Source organism: Pavona decussata, unplaced genomic scaffold (genome assembly GCF_977016875.1).
Source record: "Pavona decussata unplaced genomic scaffold, jaPavDecu1.1 SCAFFOLD_286, whole genome shotgun sequence".
Classification (NCBI taxonomy): Eukaryota; Metazoa; Cnidaria; class Anthozoa; order Scleractinia; family Agariciidae; genus Pavona; species Pavona decussata.
Genome location: NW_028145687.1, coordinates 1846314 through 1871432, shown reverse-complemented (window position 1 = coordinate 1871432; position 25119 = coordinate 1846314). Strand labels below are relative to the sequence as shown.

Here is a 25119-nt window from a genome sequence, read left to right as displayed (position 1 = left end):
CATGCCAACTTACGTTGGATAGTCTACATTGGGTGACCTGTGTTAGAGGATGTGTTGGGAGAGGTGCGTTGCATGACCTGTGATAGATAACATGCGTTGAGAGAGGTGCGTTGCGTGACCTGCAAGGGGTGAAGCGTTGCATGACCTGCGCTGGGTTGCCAAACCTGCATGGCTTTTCAGTGACAACAAGAACAAGAATCTGGACTGTACACAAACATTAAACCACGTCGATTCTTTTATAAAGAAATTTTATTTGACAAAATATATCAGTTTCGTTACATAATCTATAGAGAACTTCAAAATGTGCAAAGGTTGATAAAACGTAAAATGATAATAACAATTACAAATTCCAATCATCACATTCAGTCTGCTAAATACCAGCTGAGCCTGTTCACACGAGAATGCCAATATCTTGTGGGAACAAGCCGATAGTCGCCGTTATATAATCACGTTAAATTATGCCATTTATCTCTTCTAGGGAAATGTTTTTACACAACAAAAGGACGATTTCTCAAATGAGGAAGGGAGAAAATTAACTCCAATCTCACTCATTCTTTCCCTCGGACTAACGAGAGAGGTGGAGTTGACTTTCTTCTCCAAAAAAAAAAAAAACTGACGAAAACTGTGTGAAGTGACGCACAAAGCAAGATTTCAATCACGTTGCCAATTCACCGTGTTTTCAACCTTTTATAGCCAATTGATTGTCTGGAAAACTGATTTACACACAATTTCCTTTAAAACTAAACACTACCGTTTTCTTTTATCAATACACTTTACAATTTCTAACAGTAATGCTCATTTAATTTACACTGCTGACAAAAAAAAAATGTTATCGTTGCTTTTCTGTTTCGAGCCTACGGATGATTTTGCCATCAGCTGATCTCCAGGGTAACCAGCCGCTGACCAACGAATCTGAAGACTATAGTTACAAGAAAAGAAGCATGAGCTACAACAACAGAAGATTAGCTTATTTACTTCCAAAGATCAAAGGCACAAAAAGAACACGGTAAATTCCTAAGGCGATTGTTTTCTCTTCAAGACATAGTACCAAATACAGGATTATGGCGACAAATGCTGGGGCCATGTTCATCATAGTCTGCTTTGGTGTGGCAAACTGTGTAGAATTCAGGCTGCAAGGAAATCAGCATCAATATTAGAACAATATCAAAATAATATAGGTTACATACTGGTTAGATGCTATAGCCTGGTTTTCAGTAGCGACGCAAGCACAGACGTAAGCCATAGTCCGTGCTGGTTTTTGGACATAAAATTCAAGGCGTATTCAAGCACTAAAAACTGAGTTTTCAAGGAGTGTTGAAAGCAAGTTCACTTTGTCTTGTCCTATGTTTCGAAATGGTTTTATTAATCAATAATCTGTCCCTGATTTTGAAATCTGCACTCAATCCCTGAATTACTTTGATACAATCCTACATTCTTTCCCATCCGAACAAAAATTCAAGTAGTTTTCATTGTTTTCGAGCACTTTCAGCAAAAAAATTCTTCCTTTCAAGGGTTTTTCAAGCGCCCTTGAAATCTAAAATTAAATTCCAGGGCTTTTCAAGGACTTCAAGGAGTAGCACGAACCCTGCAAGCATAGGAATGCTTATTTCACCGTGAAAACGGCCTCGACCCAAGCATAAGCACAAGGATCAAAATTTTTCCCTTTTCTTGTACTTGTGTCGCGTTCGTTTTCACTTGACATAAAGCTCTTATGCTTGTGCTTGCCTCGCTAGTGAAAACCAGGCTTAAAACCATCGAAGGGACAGTGACATCTATTTTTATTAACACTTCAAAAATCCAAAGCACACATAATAATCATCTGACGACGATAGTGCTTCTGTTGTCGTATATTGTGAAAATTTGGCCTATTTAACCCCTGTGGTGTGTACATCATTGGCAGTAAGAAAAAAAAAATAGTGGCCCAATTTTCTTTTAAGAAGACTATTCTAGTGTACGGATACCATTCACAATTTATTTGGTTCATGGATGGCCGTTTGTCCACTTATTCCAAATGTAAGATGTCACTGCAGGCATTTTGCCACAAGTTAGGACCATGATAATATGCATGACTACTTCGGTTTATCACATTTCACGATGATGATGATGATGATGACGATGACGATGACGTTGACGATGATGATGATGATGATGATGATGATGATGATGATGATGATGATGATGATGTGTTAATACTTTGTAGAATAAGATACGGCACATTTAAATAGCGGCTATAGTTATCTGGCGAGGTACAAATAACCTTCCCTCTGTTCTTAAATTAAGCCAACCAGCTACCTAAGAACAAACTTGAAGACATACCGTAGAAGCCAACATGCTTCCTCCAAACCATACAGCATACCGCTGCATGTGATGTGTGATGACATTGGTGTCAATTGGTTTAGGCTGAAACAAAGACGTGAAACACTGATGATCATGGTCTCCGATCACAACTAAACAGAATTGAAAAGTTTGGTTTGGAGTTTCAAAGAGTAGAACTTGACATGAGATAAACATTAAACATATTGTATTTCGTTGTAATAAGTGTAAATAAAATTGAATTGAATTGAAAGTAAGATCCTAAAATTACATTTCTGAACAAGAGGGCACATTTTCAAGGACACAACGTTCGCAACTTCAAGGACTGTTTATTGTAAATGAAAAAATCTGCTCATTACCTTGATGCGTCCTGCACTAAGCTGTTCACTGAGTTTTAAGCGAGCATCCACAGCACGCTTGATGTCACGCTGCAGACGGCGACCAAAGTCACGGAACATAGTTGAACCACCAGACAGGACAATGTTCTGACAAAGAAACAGAATTCTCAAACTCATTAATAATTCATCAAGCCAAAACAAAGCAAATCACGACCGTGAAGGAGGTTTAGAAATGTGATCTTAATTACCATAAAATTTTGTGAGCTTTTGCTTGGAATTTCTCCAAGAATTATCAATAGTTTGAGAAGCTATATCAAACACTCGAAAGAGTGTTTTCTCCTTTTTCCAAACACCCCGAAGTTGGTTAAAAAAAACTCGGCTGCGCCTCGTTTTTCCAACCTACTTCTCGGTGTTTGGAAATCGGAGGAAACACTCTTCCTCGTGTTTCATATATTACTTCAAAATCAATAACCCTCACACCATAAGACAAAAATCTTGTTAATTTTTTAATTATTTTTATTTTTATTTTTATTATCTTGCCACACAGAATAAATTACCAATAGCATAGAAAAGATGTAATTAATTAATTACTTAATCACGTATAAAGCTCTACATAACCAGGTACCCGACTACATCAAAGAACATCAAGTCGACTACAAACCTGACATACAAACAAACAACTCAAAACCTGCTCGTTATCCACCAACAAAGACAGAACTAGAGATAGATATAGCCTTCCGAGTAGCTGCACTGAAGCTAGAGAACCGGATGCCCAGCAAAAATCGTTTGGCTAGCTCTTTGACAAGTTTTAAAAGCTTAGTTTAAACGTTTCTTTTAATAATTGCTTTTCGTAATTTATTGAACTTTGAATTTTCTTATTACATATTTTTAATTTTTTATTTTTTATTTTTATCTTTTATCATTTCTTTATAGATGTAAGAGCAAAGAGATTCTTGTGTTATGCTCTGAATACTTAATGACCAAATTCAAGGTTTTGTGGAGAACGCGAACACACGACGGTGAAAATTTCTTTTCTTTCTTGACTTGAACGCCACTCCTGCCAATTTGGTTCCTGGATAGTTCGCCATTTCTGTAGAAGTTGAGCGAGTTGAAATAATCGCGAAGTAAAACAAATGAAATAAAGTTATGTTTCCAGGTAATGCTTTCGTTGCCGTTGCTGTCGTCGCTGCTTAAGCTCCCTAATGATGTAATAACGAAAATAACAACATTGATCACCCACCTTGTAAAGAGGTCTACGAACATCAATAGGGCAGTTTTGGATGACATTGTCTACAACCTCAGACAGAGGGGTGGTGAAATCTGGATTAGAGAACTAAACAGAAAAGAATATTCAGTTATGAAAAAGGAGTCACCTCCAGCCCTTAATTGAACCAGCATCAACAACTGTGCATAGTCAGGGCTCGATACTAACGGTCTAGCCAACAAGTCACAGACTGGTAAAAATCCTGTTTTGGCTAGCAGGTTTTGCACTTTCACAAGCCATTTTGGCTAGTAAAAATCATTAAGCACTGAAGTGTTGGACAGAAAAAAAAGATGAGATGCTTTTTGTCCTGCATACCTAGAGTTACACCTTTTTCTATTAAGTTCAGCTTGAAATTTCAATCACAAATAATGCAATTTGTAAACAGTGAAAAAACCTTTATAGATGTGGGAAATTTTTTCCTTAATTATTTAGCCAATGATACATGGTTCGACATTTGTTGAGCAACAAATGTTGAACGGTGTATCGTGATGTTGAACGTTGAAATATGCCGTACAACATGTTGAAAGTTGTTGAACGAAAATAGAGCTTGGCTCTATTCCATTCAACAAGTTGCCACAACAAGTCAACAAGTCGCAACAATGTTCAACATTTGTTGATCAACAAAAGTTGAACGATGTTGAACCATGCATCATTCGCTTTAAACAACTAAAAAAAAAAAAATGTCTGATCTCCCTCTCTCTTCTTTTCACAAAACAAATAAGATTAGTGATACTGTGGCTAGTACAAGTTGATTAATTGGGCTTGTGAAATCAGATCTGTTTCTAGCCAATGGGCTAGAGAGCTAAAACGTTAGTCTCGAGCCCTGCATAGGTCTGATATTATCCTTACCTCTGGGTGGAAGAAAATTTCTGGGCCCAAAAACCGCTCATAACCAACATCAATTGAAAAAGGCTGCAGAGAGAAATTTATAAACGCATGACTATCTGCGACCACAATAATGAACAACACAAAACTGCTGTGAAAAAAAAATTAGGTAGAATTGTCAGTGTGCTGTGTATGTATGAAAGAATAAAACATCACAGATTTCTTGTAAGCAGGGATGTCAGGGGCAGCTGGCTTCCAGTGAAAAATCATCATCTGCTATGTTATCACTTGCAGGCAGCTACTCTGTTTAGCTTTTCCTTGTATAGTTCACCAGTTACTTTCAAAGGACAGGGCGAAGGTCACTTTTTAAGATAGTTAAAGGGAACCTCCACTCTGACAACAAATTGATGGTTAAGTGTTGGAAATAGTGTCTTAATTCTAAATTTAAGTCTAAACCAGAAGTCTTGAATTTGGCGCCTTAAAGTGTCTTCATCTTGCGTGCAGCCAAAACAATAGTATTACAAAGCTGTGACATAGGAAATACTTCAGAAGTGAGAAGTAAACAACTCTTCGAGGTATTTGCTATGTCATCAGCATTGTCCTGAGCAAAGACCCCTTCCCAGTCCACGGGACAAGATTTAGTGAATTTTGAGGTTCTTTGGAGGGCAAAAAATGTCATTTTGTAATCAGAAGACAACAAGCTTCAAAAGCAGGAAAAAAGTTTTAGTTCATCTAGGCAGTTTAACAAGTAAACTGATTACCTAGGGTTAGTGTTCAGTACCTTTTTGGTAATGGCATTTACACTTTTATACTCCTTTATCCACTTCTCCGGTTGACTGTCATACTTGGCAAACTCTTTAGCAATGTCTGGACAGATGTAACCCCAGCGTTCCTTTAGCACAGTTTGGAATACAACTCAATGTCAGTGCATATTTTGAGCACAACATATTACTGAGGCACTATTTGTTAACACTTATATGGTTGAAGCTCTTGTAAGCGACCACCTTGGGAACTGGAAAAAGTGGTCGTAACAAGAGCAGGTAGCTTATGACAGCTTTTAGCATAAAGCTTTCTACCTTGGTGTCAGGGTAGCACTCTTGATCCAGCCGTAAACAATCTTGAATTTTACATAAGAGATGCTTACTCTTGCTAGCTGAATTGTTTCCGTGACAACTCAAATTTTAAAGCCAATAAAATTTTGTTGGTAATGTTCATGGGATTGGTGGTGTCTTCAATACTCCCCCTACCCAATACAAGGTTGGTCCTCTTCAAACAAACTTGTTATGACCAGTTCCCTAATCTCTCTAATATCTTACCTTGATTGTCTTTGCAGTTTCCATGGACTGTTCAGGTGGGATTCCAGTCTCGCGTTCACGAAGCAGCTGTTGCACAAAGAAGGTGATGTCACGACCAGCAATTGGGATGTGCTTTATACAACTACCAATGACATAACCTTCAGCCTGAAAAAATAAATATGCAGGAAATACAATTAGTATGTGGCAAATCAATTTTAACTCAATCTACAGGCTGTAGATCAATATTATTATTTCAGAAAATAAGCCAGCAAAATAAAAATATTCTGCAAGAGATATACTATTCAGGAAAAATTGACAACTTTTTTGAGTTTGCAAGACATGTTTCGGTCAAACATTGAAATGTTTCGATCAACCACCTGAGCGTGCGCATGCTTACCTAGTATTTGAACTGTAACAATCAAATTTACTCTGACAACATTGTAGCATTTACGTATTTCTAAAAATTAACGAATGCTTATTTAAAAGGTCTTTCAAATATCTGGCATACATTACTGGTGCCAAGTTTGAGCAGCATCACTCCAATATTTCTTGATTTTGTGATTTATCTTTGTACTGAAATGATTTGTGATGTCATCAATATTTAAACAAAACCTTTAATATCTCTGGAACGAGAGAAAATAATTATTCAAATTTTTCTATTTTCTAACAAATTATTCATAATTGTTCTCTTTGAAATTCCTTTCAAAGAAGCATACGTTTTTTTTTTACTTCATAGGCAATTTAAGATTCTTATGATCATAAGAAGATGAAGAGAAATCAAATAAAGGGCAAAAGGAATATTATTGAACACTTACTACTGGAATGACATGAGTTACACCATCCCCTGAATCAATAACTGTCCCAGTGAGTGTCCTCTCTCCAACTTGACGAGATGTCCAAGATGCTGCCAGGGCAAGGACAGCCTGGAAACAAAGTTAACACAGATTTAATTACACTTAAATTACGACAAGGATCCAAGGTGTTCAGTCGACACTTTCCCACCGAAGACCTAGAACTAATCACCACATGAGGCAGTGCTTGCCACCTTGGCATCTATTTTTAAATGTGTGGTTCCAGAAAATATCCATACCCCCCCCACGGAAGACCATTGGAAATTCCGAGGGGGAGGGGGGGTTAAAGGGCAGTAATTTCTGAGAGGTAGGGGGGTTTCGTGGGGAACTAGTTTTCCAAAGGGTCACGAACCATGTACAAAACACACGATCGATCTGAAGCACAAAAACAAATTTACGTACGTTGTTTTGAAACAAAAGCAGTGAAAACGATGAATCATTCTGGCAAAAGTCATTTTGGTAGAAGTGTTGTCTGGTTAATCCTTCTGATAAGCGAAAGTAACGGCGGCGTGACAGGTTTTTTTTCTTTGAAGTTCGACTTCGCGGCGCGATCAATCAGCCTCATATCATGCCGAGCTTCACAATCGTTTGAAAATTGAGGTTTGAAATAAATAAAAGCCCTCTTTACTTGTATTGTAGCATCAAATGAGTGAGATTAAAAGGTTTCTGTACAAAGCGACTTTTTGAGGAGCATGGCCTTTCGCATTTCCACAGGTTAGATCTATTTCTGACACGGCGAAATGTACAACGGGCCTGCAGGCGCGCTTATTTATTTATTTCCCACGGAAAATTATTTTTCTGCGGCCACAAAACGTGTAATTTCTTCAATGCAATCTTTCACAAAAAAGATATCTGGAAGAAAGAGAAAAGATTCTGCAGAGATCTTTCCATCCAGTGAATATTGATGTACATTGCAGTCACTGAATCAAATGCACAACTTTTTCGATGTATGCAAATTTTGTTCAAGATTGAATCCCATGGGACGTGAAACAGCGACGTTTATTTGATAAAAACGTGACACAAAACGTCAAAAACACAAACTTTTTTCTTTCTCGAATTCATTTCATTCACGAACTCGGTGCAGAGAGAACTATTTGTATTAAGTGCCGAGACGCAATTGCCACGGCCGGACTAATTAATTTTGAAGTTTTGAAGGGAGAACCTTTAGAAACTGTTCTCAAAGGCGGCTTATAATATTAATTCTTGTGCATGCAGCCAGTTTTCGACTGGGTTTTCAAAGTTCTTCAAATTCTACTTGATAAATAAAAAACCCAGCATCGTATATTCCTTGTGCAACTTATATTCATAGCGGTTTCTTCGCGGTATTTAATAAGCAAACGTTTTTCTGCAGAGGTCATTACGAAAATGGAATTTGCAAGGCCGTTGTAATTTTAGGTGAAAAAGAAAAGTTGTAACGTGATAGAGATAATTTCTTAAGCGTTCGAGAAAGTTATAGACGTAAACTACGCAACAACAAAGAATACGACCGTGTTTTTTGACGAAAAAAAAACTGACCATTTTAGAGTTCTATCCAATTTTTTCCGGATATAGTTTAAACAAAAGGATAAACAAGTAAAATAGCGCAGTGTTGTAAATAGCTGAACTAGAGTTGTCGACGTTGCTTCAATAATAAAAAAATTGATCGTAATAGTGTGAGTAGTCAATTTTCTTAGTCTAAATGGATTTTGAGCTTCCGAGGGTTTCATGGAAGTGGGTTCTAAAAACCGGGAAATTCCGGAGGGGTGGGGGGGTCATCATAAACCCTCTGGAACGGAAATTCCGAGGGGGTGGGGGGGTTAAAATAAAAATGTCTTCCGTGGGAGGGGTATGGATATTTTCTGGAACCACACAATCTGCTATTCCAGCTCATTTTCAGTGCCTGCAATGATTATTTTGACCCATTTTAGTATTTATATGTTGGTTTGTTTAGGGATTATTTGATTACTGTATCTCTTGTTCTGTAAAAATTACTTGTAACCACTGCTCGCCTCGACTAGCTCTTGCTAACTGCAGGCAGGGCACATTTCTAGTAAGATTAATGTCAAGAATCAATAAACTATTACTGAAGTAATTGTTTTTAAGGTTCTGGTTTTAGCAAACGAAAGCTATTCAGGAGTGTAATAAACTAAGAACTAAGATAAAATACTGTAAAGATTATATGGCACTATGATAATTCATGAGGATCACTGAAATTTATGTGTGATACAACTTTATTTCATGCAACCTGCTAATGGTGTAGTTTAAATTTCCATCTGGTTTAAAATTTTTTTAGGTTCCTTACATCAGGGCTCGAATGTAACTTTTTTGTCTACTAGCAAAGTTTTGCTAGTAAGATTATTTTTTACTAGCAAAAGAAGGAACCTAACAAGCAACTTTTCAATGCAGCCATTTTCCCTTTGAGGGCTAAATCAGTGTAAAGATTTTAGCTACCTGAGAAGTAAAAATAAATTGAAAAAAGTGTATCAAAGTGTCAATTTTATGGTCTCCTTTGCCGCTGTCCTGACATCCACCACCTATTTACTGCAGCCCTTGGGCGATAATCAGCTTGTTTCGACACGTTTCACACCATATTTATACTCTGCCCTTCTAGTTCAGATAACTTGTACCCAAGATCAATAGTTAAGTCTTTTTTCCAATGAAGAACTGTTTTCAAATAGGCAGTGTTCTCTCTCGATCCCGACTTCGAAGCTTTCTTGATTGGTGGCTCGGCATTTTCGGGTGAGATGTTGTCATTGTCGGTCGCGTGTGTCAACGAGGTCAAAGGCCTCTTAAAAAATGCAGTTATTTTAGACATTTCTTCAAACAAAAGCTGAAAACCTTACAAATATCAATCTCTGTGCTCACCCATGTAGAACGCCCATAGAACACACACGTGCAGGGCCACACGCAGCTAAATTGAGCATAGGTTCTACATAAAACCGCTGACCAGTGACTGACCTGAAACCTGCATTCTTTCGCGTAATTCTGAATGTTTTCGTAGTTTTTTGCCACAAAATTCTCCAACAGCGTTAATTTTTTAATCGACATTCTACTGGAAAAATACCGGTACTCGCAAATGTTTGCTAGAGGATATTTTTTAGACTCGCAACTTCGAAAAACCACTCGCATTTCGCGAGTTTACAAGTGCTAATTTCGAGCCCTGCTTACATATTCTAGATAATAACTTGTAATTAATCTCAGACTGAGGAAAATGAAAATTACATTGGTTCGATTTTGTTACTTACAAAATGCCTCCATCCAGGATACCTACTTGAAAATGGTTCCCAAGTTAGGCTATGAGTGTATGAAATCATGTTGTAATAAAGTGGAGTTATCTACAGCCAACTCCCTTTATTGCGGACACCCTTGGCGCTGCGAGTTAGTGTCCTTAACGGCGAGAGTCAGTAATAGCAGGAATTTATTTCAGTCAAACACCTGTATTATAGTTTTGCGGGGATTGAGCTGCTGTCCTTATTATCAGGGTATCAGCGAGGTGTCAGCAAGGTGAGAGTTGACTGTAGTGGAAATTAATTTCAGTCAAACATCTGTAATTTATTTTTGCTGGGGATTTAGGTGCTGTCCATATTATCGGGGTGTCCATTATAGCGAGGTGCCCCCAAGGTGAAAGTTGACTGTACATACCAAAACTAACAAACTATAACCAGCTCTCACCTGCACAGCAATATATAAGCCTGGGATATTGAACGACTCAAACATAATTTCTAAAATAAAAATTAAAAGCAAAAACATGGCAGGGTTAGTAATTTATCACTGAGTAATTTGTACAACACAACCATAATAGATTTCCAGAAATACTTCTGTCGGTATCTGGGCTGTGAGAATTTCAATTCCTTGAGAAAACCACTCCTGCACATAATGGTCAGCTTACCTGCCGTGTATTCTCTGTTTTCAGGTGTGTTTAGAGGTGGTTCAGTCTAAAAATAAAATCAATTCAACAGTTACTATTATTCAAATGCAATATTTAAGTAACAAACTTCACGGTTCGTACTCTTTTCAGCTTTTGAAATTCCATGACTTTCCATGACCGTTTCCTTGACTTCTCCAAGTTTTCCATGACCTAAATTTGACCATTTTCTTGGAAATCATCTTTCATTTTGGGTACATTTTTTTTAGATGAACTATTTTCTTCGCTTGAACCAACCCCATTTATCTTGCACTTTTCTATAAACATCATTTTCCATGACCCACACCTAAATTTCATGACTTTCCAGGCCTGGAAAATGAAATTCTAAAATTCCATGACTTTCCAGGTTTTCCATGACCCGTACAAACCCTGAACTTACATAAATGACCTTCTTCTCTCTAATTTTTGTTGGTCAATTCAAATTTTGCAAGAATAATTTTGAGGCTTTCGTATATTTTGTCACTTCAGACACATTAAGAGATTTGAAAAAAGCTTTAAATTCCCCAACAAGGCCTTCATTTTTAGATATTTTTTCCATATTTTTTACCTATGTCGATGACAATATCATTCTCACCACATCACCTTGTCATAAACTGCGCAGTTGTATGCCATTCCCCTAACAAGGCATCTATCATTTTATAACAATTCTAGTTTGAAAACCACTGTACTCTAACCAGTGTCGGGAGCAAGGTAAACAGATGACAGGAGACATAGGCCCGTAGACCTCATCTCATGCACTTTCACTGATCACTCTTGTGGGACATAAGAGAAACACTAGGGATGTAACAAATCTCTGGAAGTGACCACCCCTGGGCCGAGTTATTCGAAGCCCAATTAAGCTAATCCTGGATTAATGTGAACTGTGATTTGAGTTTAATTACTAATCAATAAAGATTCTTCCAAACCATTTTTGTCCTTCAGTATTGACTTAGACTTTTCTTTACCTTTAGCTTAATAAGGGTGATGAAAACCTCGATTAACTTTTAATCGTGGATTAGCGTTAATCAGCTTTCGAACAACCGGGCCCTGGTGTCTATCTCAAGTTCTTTCATTCACTTATGGACTGATAGCAGCAGTCGTCAGCTCCTTCATAAGCTGAAGTCTGGTCCTACATGTATTTCCCAGCAAAAATAATGTAAAATGGACATGTCTGTTGCCCGTTCATTCCAGATCATCATCATCATAGATCTGTACTTATCTGAAGAAAGTTCGGAGCACAACTAACAATGGATTGTTCCAGAAAAAATCTTCACACCTCCCCGACGGATGGGATTCTGGAAATTCTCGCGGGAGGGTCAAAGACTCTGGAAATCCAGGCGGGAGTGGGGATTGAACTTAAAAATGTCTTCTGCAGGGGTCATTTCGGCCGATAGTTCACGCGATTTGATCGTTTAGTTTGGTGACACTTCAGCGCTCTCAGACCCTGAAAATAGTAGAAATATTTTGTTCACATATTTCTCACCTAAAATAAATGATAATCTAAGTTCGTTCGCAGGTCCTTTTATAGCAGAAAACGCGAACAACAAGATGCTAAAGAACGAGCCGTCTCAACATTGTTGCAACGAAGAGTTTGCAACAGCTGACACATTTCTATTAGTACCAGGCCCAGCGCGCCACCGTTGTGTAATTGTTTGGTCCACCATTGCATTCTTAGCATGGATTCCACCACGTCAGGCAGAAGAATTTTTTATTGGTGCAAGCAAGGATGCAGAGTTATTAGCTGAAGAAGATAATTCCAAAAAATTTTGGTCCAAACATTCCCTCTTCGTCGAAAATATTCAAGAGGAACTTGTAGCCATCTGTACCTCGAAAAAACTTTTGGAAATGTAAGTTATTGCGAAAGCAAGAGAAGGAGGAAGTTCTTGGACGGGTTCCTGCAACATATACAGTGGTAACCTCTCTGTAGTCCCATCGTCTGTAACACAGTTGAACAAGCAGCCAGTGCGTTTTCCGAGTGCAAGTTTAAGATTCCATGGGTATTGTCCATTGGGCACAAAGGATGAACTCGTTCGCTTTTTCACATTGTTGCTCTTTTTTTTTTTAGTTCCACACGATAGAGTTTTTAATATTAGCCGAAGCTTTAGAAATTATAAAAGAACATCTTCTAGACGTGATTGTGCGTATTTTCTATTAGAAATAAATTAAATTTAAGCCTAATATTTTTTTTCCGGAAATCCAGGCGGGAAGGGGGTCTTTTGTTTTGGAAATCCAGAGAGGAGGGGGGGTCTTGTGCTTCAGGAAATCCAGGTGAGAGCGGGGGTTAAAAAACTACCTCATCCGTTGGGGGTGTGTGGATTTTTTCTGGAAAAACCCAATGCAATAAAATTAATGAACTTGACAGTCGGTAACAAGAGAATGAAAAATGTACACAAGGCCTTTTAACACTCAGCCCTTTTACTTCATCCTAATTTACTTACAAGAAGAAAGTAGTGGTCTTCTGGTTCTGCACGCAGGTATTTAAATATACACTGTTCCCAAAAGCGCTCCTGTGGAAGAGACAAAATCAACGATAAAACTGTTAAGTTACAGAATCACAGAAAACCAGTGCTATTTTGCAATAAAGAAGGTGGCAAAATATCAAGTTTATTGAGTACTAGAAATTGTATGTAACATACTAAATGTAGATGAATCCCTTTGAGTTGTTCAAGTACTCAGGGTTCTCGTTAGGAACCGGTAACCAGGTATTTTTACTGTCTATTCCCCTAACCGGCTATTGTGAAAAAATGTTTCCAAAATTTTGGGGATTTCCGTTCCATAGATAAATGTAAAAAACATCCAGCAGATAATATCCAAGGTCCGAAATTGCGCTTTTCTGGTCGCCAATGCGACTAAAAATTTTGCACTGGCGACCACAATTTCACAACTGTTTAACTATTTCATGCGACGATCATCATTATACAAACAATAACTTTTATTTTCGGTGAAATTGATTAAAATAAAATTCAAAGCCGCCCGCCAATTGGTCAGTTACTTTTTACCTTTCCGCTGATTTAGAAGTATAAACCGATTTTCCTGTTATTATAAATCTACCGCAACGTTGCACAGCTACGACCAGTGCGAAGCTTTGCCGCCATGTTTTTACAACGAGAAATGCTGCAAGGTTGTGGCCTGGTGCGAGAAACATGGCGATCCGTCGATCGTCTTGACAGAACGCGAAAGGAAAGATCGTTTTAAACATAGAGCAAAGAAGCAAACGGCAGTTTTTCAGTCGGGTACATTTCTTCTCCAAAAGTTAGAGACAAGAGAAGGTATAAAGTTGACATGAAACATCAGTCGCACGAAACTGCGTATACAGCTGGCATTCGAATCGTTTGCGTAGCGTTCGTCGTGGTTTTTCAGTGGTAGGTGTATAAATAATCAGCGTGTTTGTATTTTTAAAATCTTATCCATTAGCGGAAATATGGCATTGCGATCCCAAACGCGTTCTCTTCCTTCTGATTCTTAAAAGAAAAATTGGCGACCAGAATTTTCCATCTGGCGACCAAAAGTTTTGGTTTGTGTTTCACTGCGAAGGAAAATTTTTATTGACACTTTTTGGGGACCACATTTTTCCATATGGCGACTGAAAAAAACATTTCAGTCGCCAGTTGGCGCCTGCCTTAAAAAGTTAATTTCGGACCCTGATATCACATTGAAATCCATTGCCTGAAAAGAAATTGCTGTTGGTTTGAGCATTTTCTGACTTCAAGTTGTACCATGTTTGGTTAATTTCCATTCTTCCTGTAGCCATCTTGTTCCCATATTTCCTTAGGAGACATTAACAAGATGGCATCCACCTGCTAGTGCAAATTTATTACCTCCTTTTACAAATCCTAACAAGAACCCTGAGTACCATATCTGCCTAAAAATTTTAGCGCTTTGGTTTTGTCACAGTTTGGTCAAGTTTGCAGTTTCAACACTATGATATGACTTTTTTGGTTCTGTGATATTTTGATCAAGTCTGCCATACATGTAATTAGTGTATAAACAAATAACTAAAAAGAGACAAACAAGAAATACAGTAGTACAAACATACCATTAGATCCCAGTCTTCCACAATAGCATGCCTTATTGGCCACTGGAAAAAAAAAAAAGACAATGTAGAGATCGTCTTGAACAGCAAAGCTATGCCAAGTACTTTCTTTGGGGAGTAGGGATAGCACAGTGGTGAGAGCACTTGCCTCCCACCAATGTGGCTTGGGTTCAGTTCCCGGGCCTGGCGTCACATGTCGATTAATATGGAGGGGAATATTGGACAAAAATGTGATTGGATCGTACCGTATTGCTTTGTATTTGGTGATGCCATGAATCTACCAGTACGGTACTATGTCGTACCCGGTAGGATGTTATATCGAAACAGCGATGGTATTATATCGTACCTAGTAACACAATTAATCCTTCGACATGCTATTATATCGTACCCGATGATGATATGTCGTACCCAGTGATGCTATATCGTACCCTTATGTCGTACCTGGTGATGCAATGTCGTACCCGGTGATTCAATGTCGTACCCGGTGATGCCATATCGTAAAACGTCTGGATGCGGGCGAACAGCATTGTCAGCGGGTTTTTTTTGTTTACGAGAAAAGGCGGGAAGTTGACGTCACGTGATATGACTAGCTCTTCGCGTCGTCTGCTCCTCCATAGTTTTGTCAGAGCTTTTGAAAAATGTCGGAGCAAACTTCCGAGAAAAATGTTCTCTCCAGAACGACGGAAATTTTGCGAAATGCCAGGAATGCATTACAAGAACTAGAAAACTTGGTGACTGGATCCACCAGCGGCGAACATGAACAATATTTTATAAATAGTGACAGGCCTGCGCTACTCTCACGTGCGTGTTTTAACCGTTTTTAGAGTTTTGCTCTCACGAGTGTATCCTTGAGAGACCTACCTCTTTTGTATGAAATTAGAGGAGGTTCCTTGTAAATTTCTCTGAGCAATGGTTATCGTTCTATTAAATGCCAGTTTGCCATTAGTATTTGTTTCAACTTAGTAACTGATGGGTGGTATTGCGTGACAAACTGGGCAAGATTCTCTTGGTTTTTGTTGAAGGGCCTGTTTTCTATTCTCAACTGAAAATCACTTCTGAGAGAGTTCTCTGCACTAGATTTTTTGGATAGCCCCTCTCGATAACTCGTGATTCGAAATGTTTGATTTTTTTCTTCAAATGTTGCTTTCGTTGGGTTTGTCCGGAGAAGTCTGAGGGCCTCTCCTTCGATGAAACCTCTTTTTACTCCTGGTGGGTGACACGAGGAGAAATGTGTGTACTGGAATGTCTCAGTAGCTTTGTAGTGAGTGCGTACATCGAGCACTGATTCGGTAATGAATCTGTTGCCTTTATAAACCACAGTGCCCAGGAATGTAATTTCAGAAATTTCAGCCGTGAATTTGATGGTAGGGTGGTGACCTGGGGGGGGGGGGGGGGTACTCCTCGGAATTCTTGGTGGGGGTGTGCCGCCCGGGTCTTCAAATCCCGACCTTATTTCAGACCTAAATATGCCATTTTCCACACCCGTTTTCAGACCTGACCTCTAAAATTCATACCCGTTTTCAGACATGGCTTTACGGTGATTAAGCAATAATTATGCATCAGTGTTGACGCAAGGAGTATAAGTAAGCTGGAATGACACAGTTTATGTATTTCTTTTTCTCGCTATCAGTTAGTCGTTCCAGTTACGTACTGAGAAGAAAAATATGTTTGTAAGCTTTCGTAAATGTTCCCGGCCCCAAAAACCCGACCCGATTTCAGACCGTAATTGTCAAAATCTATACCCGTTTTCAGACCAAAACGGCTCAAAAACCATACCCTTTGGGGCGGCACATACCTATATACCTTATATAGGGGAGTACCCCCCCGGGGGTGGTGATTGTTGGCTTGTTCAATGAACTGATATAACTCCTCTCTGCTGATATCCCAGAGGGAGAACATATCGCCAATATATCGTTTCCAAACGACCGGTTTGAATGCGCTTCGGTTAAGGAGTTCTGTTTCGACTTTGCCCATAAAAATATTGGCGAAAGCGACTGCTTTCGCTAGTTGAAATGTAACCCTTTCAAGATAACTCTCCAAAGCAACCGATGGTTGTACTGGTGGTTCCCAGTTAGACTTAACGTGGAAAGGATGAGGTTCTTCGTTTTTCCCGTGGAATACGTATTGGAGGCGCATTCTTCTTGCAAAGTCATTTAAGTCTTGCAAGAGTTGGCGTCTAATTAGATTATCATTTGTCACGGATGTTGGAATGAATTTAAGTCGTTTCGCCACGAGGTTTACTTGGTCGCTTGTGAGTTCTATATTGGAGAGCTTTTTACTGTTTTTTGTTGGCCTCAAAAGTCTCGTGTTTTTGTGCTTTGCGTTTGAACTTTTTACGTTCTTTGCGTTTTTTGTTTGCTACACTTGGATTGTTTGTGACCCTTTTTCCCTCGTTAGTATTAGGGGATTCAGATAACAGACAGGTATACTGTTTCCTGTCTTTATTAAAAAACTCCTGAAATTTTGACAGCTGATTGTTGAATTCTTTGAACTTATTCTGGATGTTCTCGGCTATCTTAGTTACATTGTTTGTTGTTACATTGGTGTCACTGTTCGCCGACTGGCTATTTCTGATCTGTTCTTATTTCCATCAGTATTACGGTGGACCGGTCAGTATAAAATGCAGACTGCAGACTGGGTATAAAATGCAGACTGCAGACTATAGACTGGGTATAAAATGCAGACTGAGACCAAAACCGCCTCTTCGTCAAATACAGGATACATTTTGAATTTTTTCAACTTAACCTAGTGTCACGCAATCACATTTCCGAGATCATCTCCCACAAAAATGACCTAATATTTTTGACCCATTTCTCAACAGTTTGTTTTCTTTATCTCAATTTGGTAGCTTTCATTTCCTGAGGCCATTTCTTCACAAAGAAGAATCGAGCTTTTAAAATCGCTTTGCATTAGTTCGTAAACAATTACGCCCATGACGGTTTTCATAATTATTATAATGAGGGAAACAGACTTGATTTCCGAGGGGGCAAGCAATTTGACATCGACAGATTTTAACTAGTTTGTTTAAATATTAACGAAGTTTGTCAAAGACAAATTGTATTCTAGCAATACATGAACACATATTTTATTCAAAAAACGTTATTTTACTGCCACCCTGACTGCCACTTACCGATGTCGCCAATGTCATGTTGACGCAAAGCGGTGAAAAGGTCAACCACGTGCGAAGTAAAGGTCATGTGTCCGCGTTATTGATTACGTCATTCTTTGGGGTTGTTTATTTCAAGGTTGACGCTTTTCGAAAAGAATATCATAACGTCAATTTCATGGGAAATGATCTCGAAAGACGATTGTATGACACTAGCGTAAGTTAAGTTGAAAAAATTCAAAATGTATCCTGTATTTGACGAAGAGGTGGTTTTGGTCTCAGTCTGCATTTTATACCCAGTCTGTAGTCTGCAGTCTGCATTTTATACCTAGTCTGCATTTTATACCCAGTCTGCAATCTGCAGTCTGCATTTTATACTGACCGTACGGTGGACCACTTTCGTGTCTCTTAGAGCTATGGGCCGTTTCTGACGCTTTACAGTCAACCCAGGTCACGCGTGAACGATATTTTCGAAATTTGAACGGAGTTTTGAAATTTACATGTCAGTTTTGAAAATCGCCAACGAGATTTCAGAGTCGTATAAATTTCCCTAGCTTATTGACGGTATAAAGCTAAGAATTTTTCTTTACATTGCAAAATTGAACATTTCAAGAATAACAATTGTTTCCCAAGTATTTTGAATCTTTTTTTCAGTTAATGCGTCTTTTTCGGAACGATTTCCAGAGAAATGTCCAACATTCCATTCAAACGCGGACATTACAAAGAGAAATTCGAATGTTCATTTCATTCTTAGAAATACTGTTCACGCGTGGCCTGGGTTGACTGTAAAGCGATTCTATGCTTAAGGCCCCAGTTGTCCAAATGCCGGATAACTTTATCCAGCGGATAAGTCACAATCCGACAGTTTCAATCTGTGCAAAGATTTCAGTATTTCCTCGTGCAAAAGCGAATATGAACACTCTGACCTCAGCTTAATTGGGGAGAGTACGAAAACCTTGGACAACATTTAACGTGAAGTATATTTTTGACGCTGAAGAGTGCCTTATCCAGCGGATAAAGTTATCCAGCCTTTGAACAACTCGGGCCAGTTGAATTTGACGTTCGAGAAAGCTAGTCAGAGCTCTTATGATGCCTTGTTCTGCTTGGTTGCGAATACGTTTAATATCCGACTTAAAAAGATTGACCTCGCATGCTTTTGTAGCCAGAATTAGGAAAATCATGCAAGACACTTTTGATAATATCATCCAACTCTTCATCTGTAATACTAGCATATGTATTACGAACAGACATCCCATTTTCTTCAAGCCTTCTATAAACTGTTTTCACACTTACACAGAGCATTTCAGCTATATCAGTTACCTTGAACCCATTCTGAAGTAAATACTCCAGCCATTCACTGGGAATATCGAATCTTGGTCTTCCCTTGCAACCTGTTTTTACCGCTGGAGGTGAGTCTGTTAAACCATCGTTGCTACCTTTGTCAATTGTCGATAGCATTCGTGCTGCTTCAAGCAAACTCCTAAGAAGTGAGTCTTCTAAAGCTCCCCCTACCCTCAACAGCAGAGCGCAAACCCAGTCAATCTTGTTTCTTGCAAAGTCGATGTTGTTGCTATACTCTGCACTTTCTAACTTATTTATAACATCACTCAACACTGCTCTGATGTTTACGCTAACCAGCTGAAAGGGTGACTGATGTTGACCTTCCATATTTTGGTGATAAATCAAAATTTGCTTGTTCTACCGACTTCTCGCCAAAATTAGAAAAAAATATGGCCGCCTACGAAAATATCACGTGATCTTTCTAAGCAAAATAAACCCGCTGACCATAATGTTTGCCGGTATCTACGATGGTGCATCACAACTGGATACGACATTGAATCACCGGGTACGACATTGAATCACCGGGTACGACATTGCATCACCGGGTACGACATAAGGGTACGATATAGCATCACTGGGTACGACATATCATCATCGGGTACGATAAAATAGCATGTCGAAGGATTAATTGTGTTACTGGGTACGATATAATACCATCGCTGTTTCGATATAACATCCTACCGGGTACGACATAGTACCGTACTGGTAGATTCATAGCATCACCGAATACAAAGCAATACGGTACGATCCAATCACATTTTTGTCCAATATTCCCCTCCATAGATTAAGTTTGTCTTGGATCTCGTCCTTGCTCTGAGCGGTTTTTCTCCGTATTCTAGTTTTTCCCTTTCCTCAAAAACCAACATTTCCAAATTCCAATTTGATATGGAGAGTGTCCCAATTAGTGCTCTGCTCTAAATACAGTGACACTTTTAATTAATAAAGTGACTTATTCCTAAATACTAATTTTCTAATTAACTGTAGTCTTCACATCAGTCAATGCATGCATGGAAGAAACAAACCTAAAGTGGGATTTTTAGGACAACCAAAAAATGGCACATCAAAAAACATCTCATCTTCACATTACCTTTGTTGCATAGCCAGCTCTGTCGATTGCCTCATCACCAATGAAAAAATCTATCATTAACAACAGAAATAAAGTTTTCATTGATTAAGAATCTAGTACAGTCTACCTGAACATTCATTTTAACACAACAAAATTATTTTCAGCAATTATCTTTTAATTTAAAAGTATCACCTACTTCAAATTGAAATTTATTTGCCACACACAAAAGAAAGAAACTATACATTAACAAAAGAGAAATTAAAAGATACAGAAAGCGGCAAGAGCCCTAAGAAGAAACCACAAGGCTTATAATATTTGCCCCCTCCCCCCATTACATTACTAACAGTAATTAAAACAAGTTATAAACATGCAACATTACATTAACTATCGAATTGATAAAAGACGTTACACCAGGTTCCACAGTTTTTAAAGATGCGATTTTTAAGGTTTGATTAAAAAAAAAAAGATAGAGAACTATACATTAACAAAAGAGAAATTAAAAGATACAGAAAGCGGCAAGAGCCCTAAGAAGAAACCACAACGCTTATAATATTAGCCCCCTCCCCCAATTACATTACTACCAGTAATTAAAACAAGTTATAAACATGCAACATTACATTAACTATCACATTGATAAAAGACGTTACACCAGGTTCAACAGTTTTTAAAGATGCATTTTTTAAGTTTTGATTTAATAAAAAGATAGAGAGGTTGAGACGCCGCAAAAACAAACTGATCAAAAACCTTTAAAGCCTCAACAGTGTCCTTGTTATTCTCTCTAATTGCTGCTGGTTAGTTATGTACACACATTTACCTAAGTCATCAATGCCTTTAGCAGATCTCCTTTGTGCTTGATCGCCAACCTTTGCTGATTCCTTTATTCCAATAGCTGTGAAGATTAAAACAAAAAATTAATGTACCTGGCATATAAAATCATTAATTTATTAATACCCAGCTATCACCACCTTTTCCGACACCAAGATCTGGGCCGACTTTTAGATTTTATCTGTTTATCTCCCACTTGCCCCCTCTCCCCCTAATCCCAACTGCTGAATTTTCAGTTGAAAAACTGGGGATAGCTAATAATAAAGGTCTTGAAGTTTGGGCACTTACCTTATTTTTTAAGACAATATTATTATTATATTATTATATTATACATTAAATATGTGTTAACATTTTTGTCTTACCTGTAGGTAAGATATATTGAGGTTCAGTGTTTCCTGCGAAACCCATTTTTGTATACCTAGAGGAACAAAAAGACATTGTAAGAATCTGTATAATTATTACGCAGCTCTATTGACATAATGAAACAAATTTCCAGCTCTTAGCAAGAAGCAGCCACAAGAAGATTATGAAGCCTGAACATTTAACTTCTGGTTTCCATCTGTGACTCTCAAATGTCTGTCTTTGTTCTATAATGAATCCTTTAAGCTTGGTTTTCACTAGCGACGCAAGCACAAAAAAAGACATTGTAATGGTCTGCATATTACGCATTTCTATTGATTCATGGCTAAGGTCCATTGTTTCTGTATAGAATGAGATATCAACCCCCTCTAAAGCAATTTAAAAGAGTCATACGTAATCAGGACCTTACTGCCCTAGCTGCAAATGTCAGTAACTGTCGAGGCTGCAACCTATGCCAAGAATGACTGTCATTTACATGAGTTTTTACAATTGATGTATGAAATTTTTAATATTTTAATATGGTTTACGATGTAAATTTCAATATATTATAGTCCTTTCTTTTTTAGCTAGAGTTAAAATAGGCTATTTAGATAGGTGTCCACTATTAGTAGAGGGGACTTCTCCCCTCAGCTACATTCCTTTTGTGACACAATAATAAAGTTGTTATTATTATTATTATTATTATTATTATTATTATTATTATTATTATTATTTTTATTTCTGTTGTTTGTTCACTGCTCTGCTATTGATTTTTCAGCCAATCCTGTGAGCCCCAAAGAATTAAGATCAACTACAGCAGTACAGAATACAAACATTTGATATAACATTTTGGCCAGGCAATAGAGTGGGTTCAGTAGTAATTTATGTTGGCCCAAATGTCCAAATAGCAACATTCCTAAAGCACAAACACAGGGATGTCGCTAAGAACCAGCTACCCGTGAATTTCACTATCTGAAAGAGATCTTATCACTGGCTGAAATTTCAACAGAATTCAAATACTTGAGGCTAATTTTAAAGGTTCACACTGCAAAAGAGCTGGCTAGGTTTATTAATGAGCCTACTGAGGTTTTTCTGAGCTACATCCCTGCATAGACATGGTCTTATGCATAAACAGCAACTTCTGCATAAATAGCAAGTGATGAAAAAGCACTTAAAGGGGTGTTGATGTTACAAGTTGAGCATTCTGATTTTTTTCACAAAGCCATTCCAGAGTGTCCATTCCTTTTGCAAGGCAAACAACATCCAGACTTGCAGAAAAGAATGCTGATCTTGTAGTCTCACAAAGCCTCAATAGGCCTTATCACGGTTTTCGACGCCATTTTGACGGGTAGGCAAGCACATCTGAAATAACAGTGTTTGTATGGGAATCTGATGTCAAATAATTTTCACAAAACAGCGCTTCTGAAAAATTCATGAATTGGAAACTTTTGGAACTAGGGAAAGGATTTTATGAAAAAAATTGGAGGGATCTAGCTGTGCCAGAAAGCGTCCAGTCGTGTTTTGAACTTTCCATACATTTCCCTGTATTTTTTCCCGCAAACTATTTTTAGTAGCAGTTCACGGCTGGTTCGCTATACAGACAAATGTATGGAAATTTCAAAACATGACTGGACGCTTTCTGTCACAGCTACATCCCTCCAATTTTGTTCTTAAAATCCTTTTCCTAGTACCAAAAGTTTCCAATTCATGAATTTTTCAGAAGCGGTGTTTTATGAAAATTATTTGACATTGGATTTCCATACAAACACTGTTATTTCAAGCCTGTTTGCCTACCCGTCAAAATGGCGTCGAAAACCGTGATAAGGCCTATTTGTCGCCCCGGCTTGAGACACAGCTTTTACAGTTCCACCACACATGTTACAAAAAATTAATTAAAACAAGAGTACAAATAATATATATTACAGAGAAAGTGGTGAGGAAGCCTTACGAAAAACCATAGGGCTTATAGAATAAGGCTTCCTCATTACAGAGTTGTTACATATAAACACTGATCAGTGACACTCTTGGCAAGTATAACACATAAATTCAACTGAGAAGACTATATATGAGTGTCATTTATGTTTGATAAGCTAGGCTTGTGTCATGTTTTATGAAACCCAATTGAAGAATAAGACTCAAATATTGTAATTCTATCATTAGTATGTACTGATTATCAGCTTAAACTGTTGGCCAGCTGCTGTTTGTTGGCTGTTTATCAGCCGTCTATTGGCTGACTGTCGGCCACTTGTCGCCTGACTGTTTACTGGCAGTTGGCCAACAGGTTTATGGGCAAGCTTTTCTTCAATTTTTTGAGTAAATTACATACTTGTAGGAAACACTGTTTTCACCATTTTCCATCTGATTTTCACACAATTACACTGTCGTGAAAAACTGCCATTATGCAACACTTAACTGAAGTCAAACTAAATTTCATGTAGTTGAAACAGGCCAAGGTTTTATACCTTAATCTTTTTCTAGTAAACAGGAACAAAACGTATCACAGAATCATGAGATATCGAATGCATACTCAGACAAGTACTACCATTAAACGTTTGAAAATGGTGCCTTATTTTGTAAAACCTTTTTGCCGAAGACAGAAATCGATGTACTTTAAAAAATTAACTCTTGCATTAAGCTTGTGGCATTTTGCAAAGCTTTATGCTTGTCTAAATAATATTTAAGGATGAATCAAGCTTCTAAAATGCCACAATTTGCACCTGGTAGGAATAAAGAGGGTTAATTTTAACATATATAACGTCCGACTCTGCGACTTTCGAATAATAATACGAGAATTAGAAGACAAAGCCAAGATAAGCAAAGGACAAGAACTATCGAAAATAGACGTTTCAGTTTAGCTTGAGCAGTTTACATTTGCATGCTACAAGATCCCTCGATCCCTTTGAACTCGTCTTGCTTTCATTTCACTTACCCCGTTCCATTGTCAATGACACACGCAGGCTGCCGTCCGGTCATATTCTAGCTATTTTTCCCTTGTAGGCTACAACGTTGTTTTCTAAAAAAGTTAGATAGTTTTACGAAAATAGACAAATTGTAAGAAAAATTTCGGGCGGAAGCCTTGCACTCCAACCAAGATGGCGACCTGCCCACTGAACGTCCAATTGCATCATGGGAGAATTCGGAGGTGTGGTGCGGAAATAAACTTCAGTAGGGGTAGGCACGGGAATTCACGTTCTCAAGGATGTATCATACATTCTGGTACATCAAGAAAGAGCCTGACTTTCCCCATACTCATTGTTGTATGCAAAACATTCAAGACTTTGTGCTGACCGTTTAATATTTATTTTTCCGGAAAGGTTATGATTCAAAGCACGCAAAAGATAATAATGTCAGGGGGGTATACAGAGTTCCTGTTTCTATGATTGAACATTTTGGCTAAAATGAAATTTAAAAGAAATCCCACTCGCTGACAAAGATTCAGTTAGAAATTTAATACATGTAAGCACTTGTTTCAATGGAAAAACTCCAGACTTTTTTCCATATTTGTTTTCCAGACATCGTTCTCTCCATATGTTTATTCATGATTTCCAGGCCTAGAAAAATAGCTAGCAGACTTCCATACTTTTTCAAAAATTTGAGACTGTGTGAACCCTGTGACAGATATTTTTTTCAGTTGTGACAA

The 25119-nt window shown here is 38.1% G+C and overlaps 1 protein-coding gene and 1 long non-coding RNA gene across 2 annotated transcripts; both read right to left on the bottom strand.

Annotated features, from left to right (window-relative positions):
• Positions 1–231: 231 nt before the first annotated feature.
• On the bottom strand, positions 232–24592 carry LOC146455130 (actin-related protein 3). The gene is made up of 16 exons (XM_085094793.1): positions 24409–24592; positions 21503–21558; positions 21130–21204; positions 20337–20386; positions 14806–14847; positions 13208–13276; positions 10755–10800; positions 10538–10587; positions 6851–6958; positions 6057–6200; positions 5522–5632; positions 4765–4827; positions 3892–3984; positions 2673–2798; positions 2317–2400; positions 232–1130 (listed from the first exon to the last, which is right to left on the bottom strand). Exons 1-16 carry the CDS (start codon positions 24450–24452, stop codon positions 1035–1037), a joined length of 1257 nt encoding a protein of 418 aa, XP_084950919.1. The 5' UTR covers positions 24453–24592; the 3' UTR covers positions 232–1034.
• On the bottom strand, positions 17229–18439 carry LOC146455131 (uncharacterized). The gene is made up of 2 exons (XR_014859118.1): positions 17494–18439; positions 17229–17461 (listed from the first exon to the last, which is right to left on the bottom strand). It is a non-coding gene; the product is annotated as an uncharacterized LOC146455131 (long non-coding RNA).
• Positions 24593–25119: the final 527 nt, after the last annotated feature.

Excerpts from the sequence above, each read along its gene's own strand:
- LOC146455130 (XM_085094793.1), bottom strand. The coding sequence starts at position 24,452 with ATGACCGGACGGCAGCCTGCGTGTGTCATTGACAATGGAACGGG. Across the intron at positions 2,799-3,891 it reads TTCGTAGACCTCTTTACAAG|AACATTGTCCTGTCTGGTGG; the intron begins GTGGGTGATCAA and ends TTTCTTTGTCAG. Across the intron at positions 2,401-2,672 it reads TTAGTGCAGGACGCATCAAG|CCTAAACCAATTGACACCAA; the intron begins GTAATGAGCAGA and ends TCTTTGTTTCAG.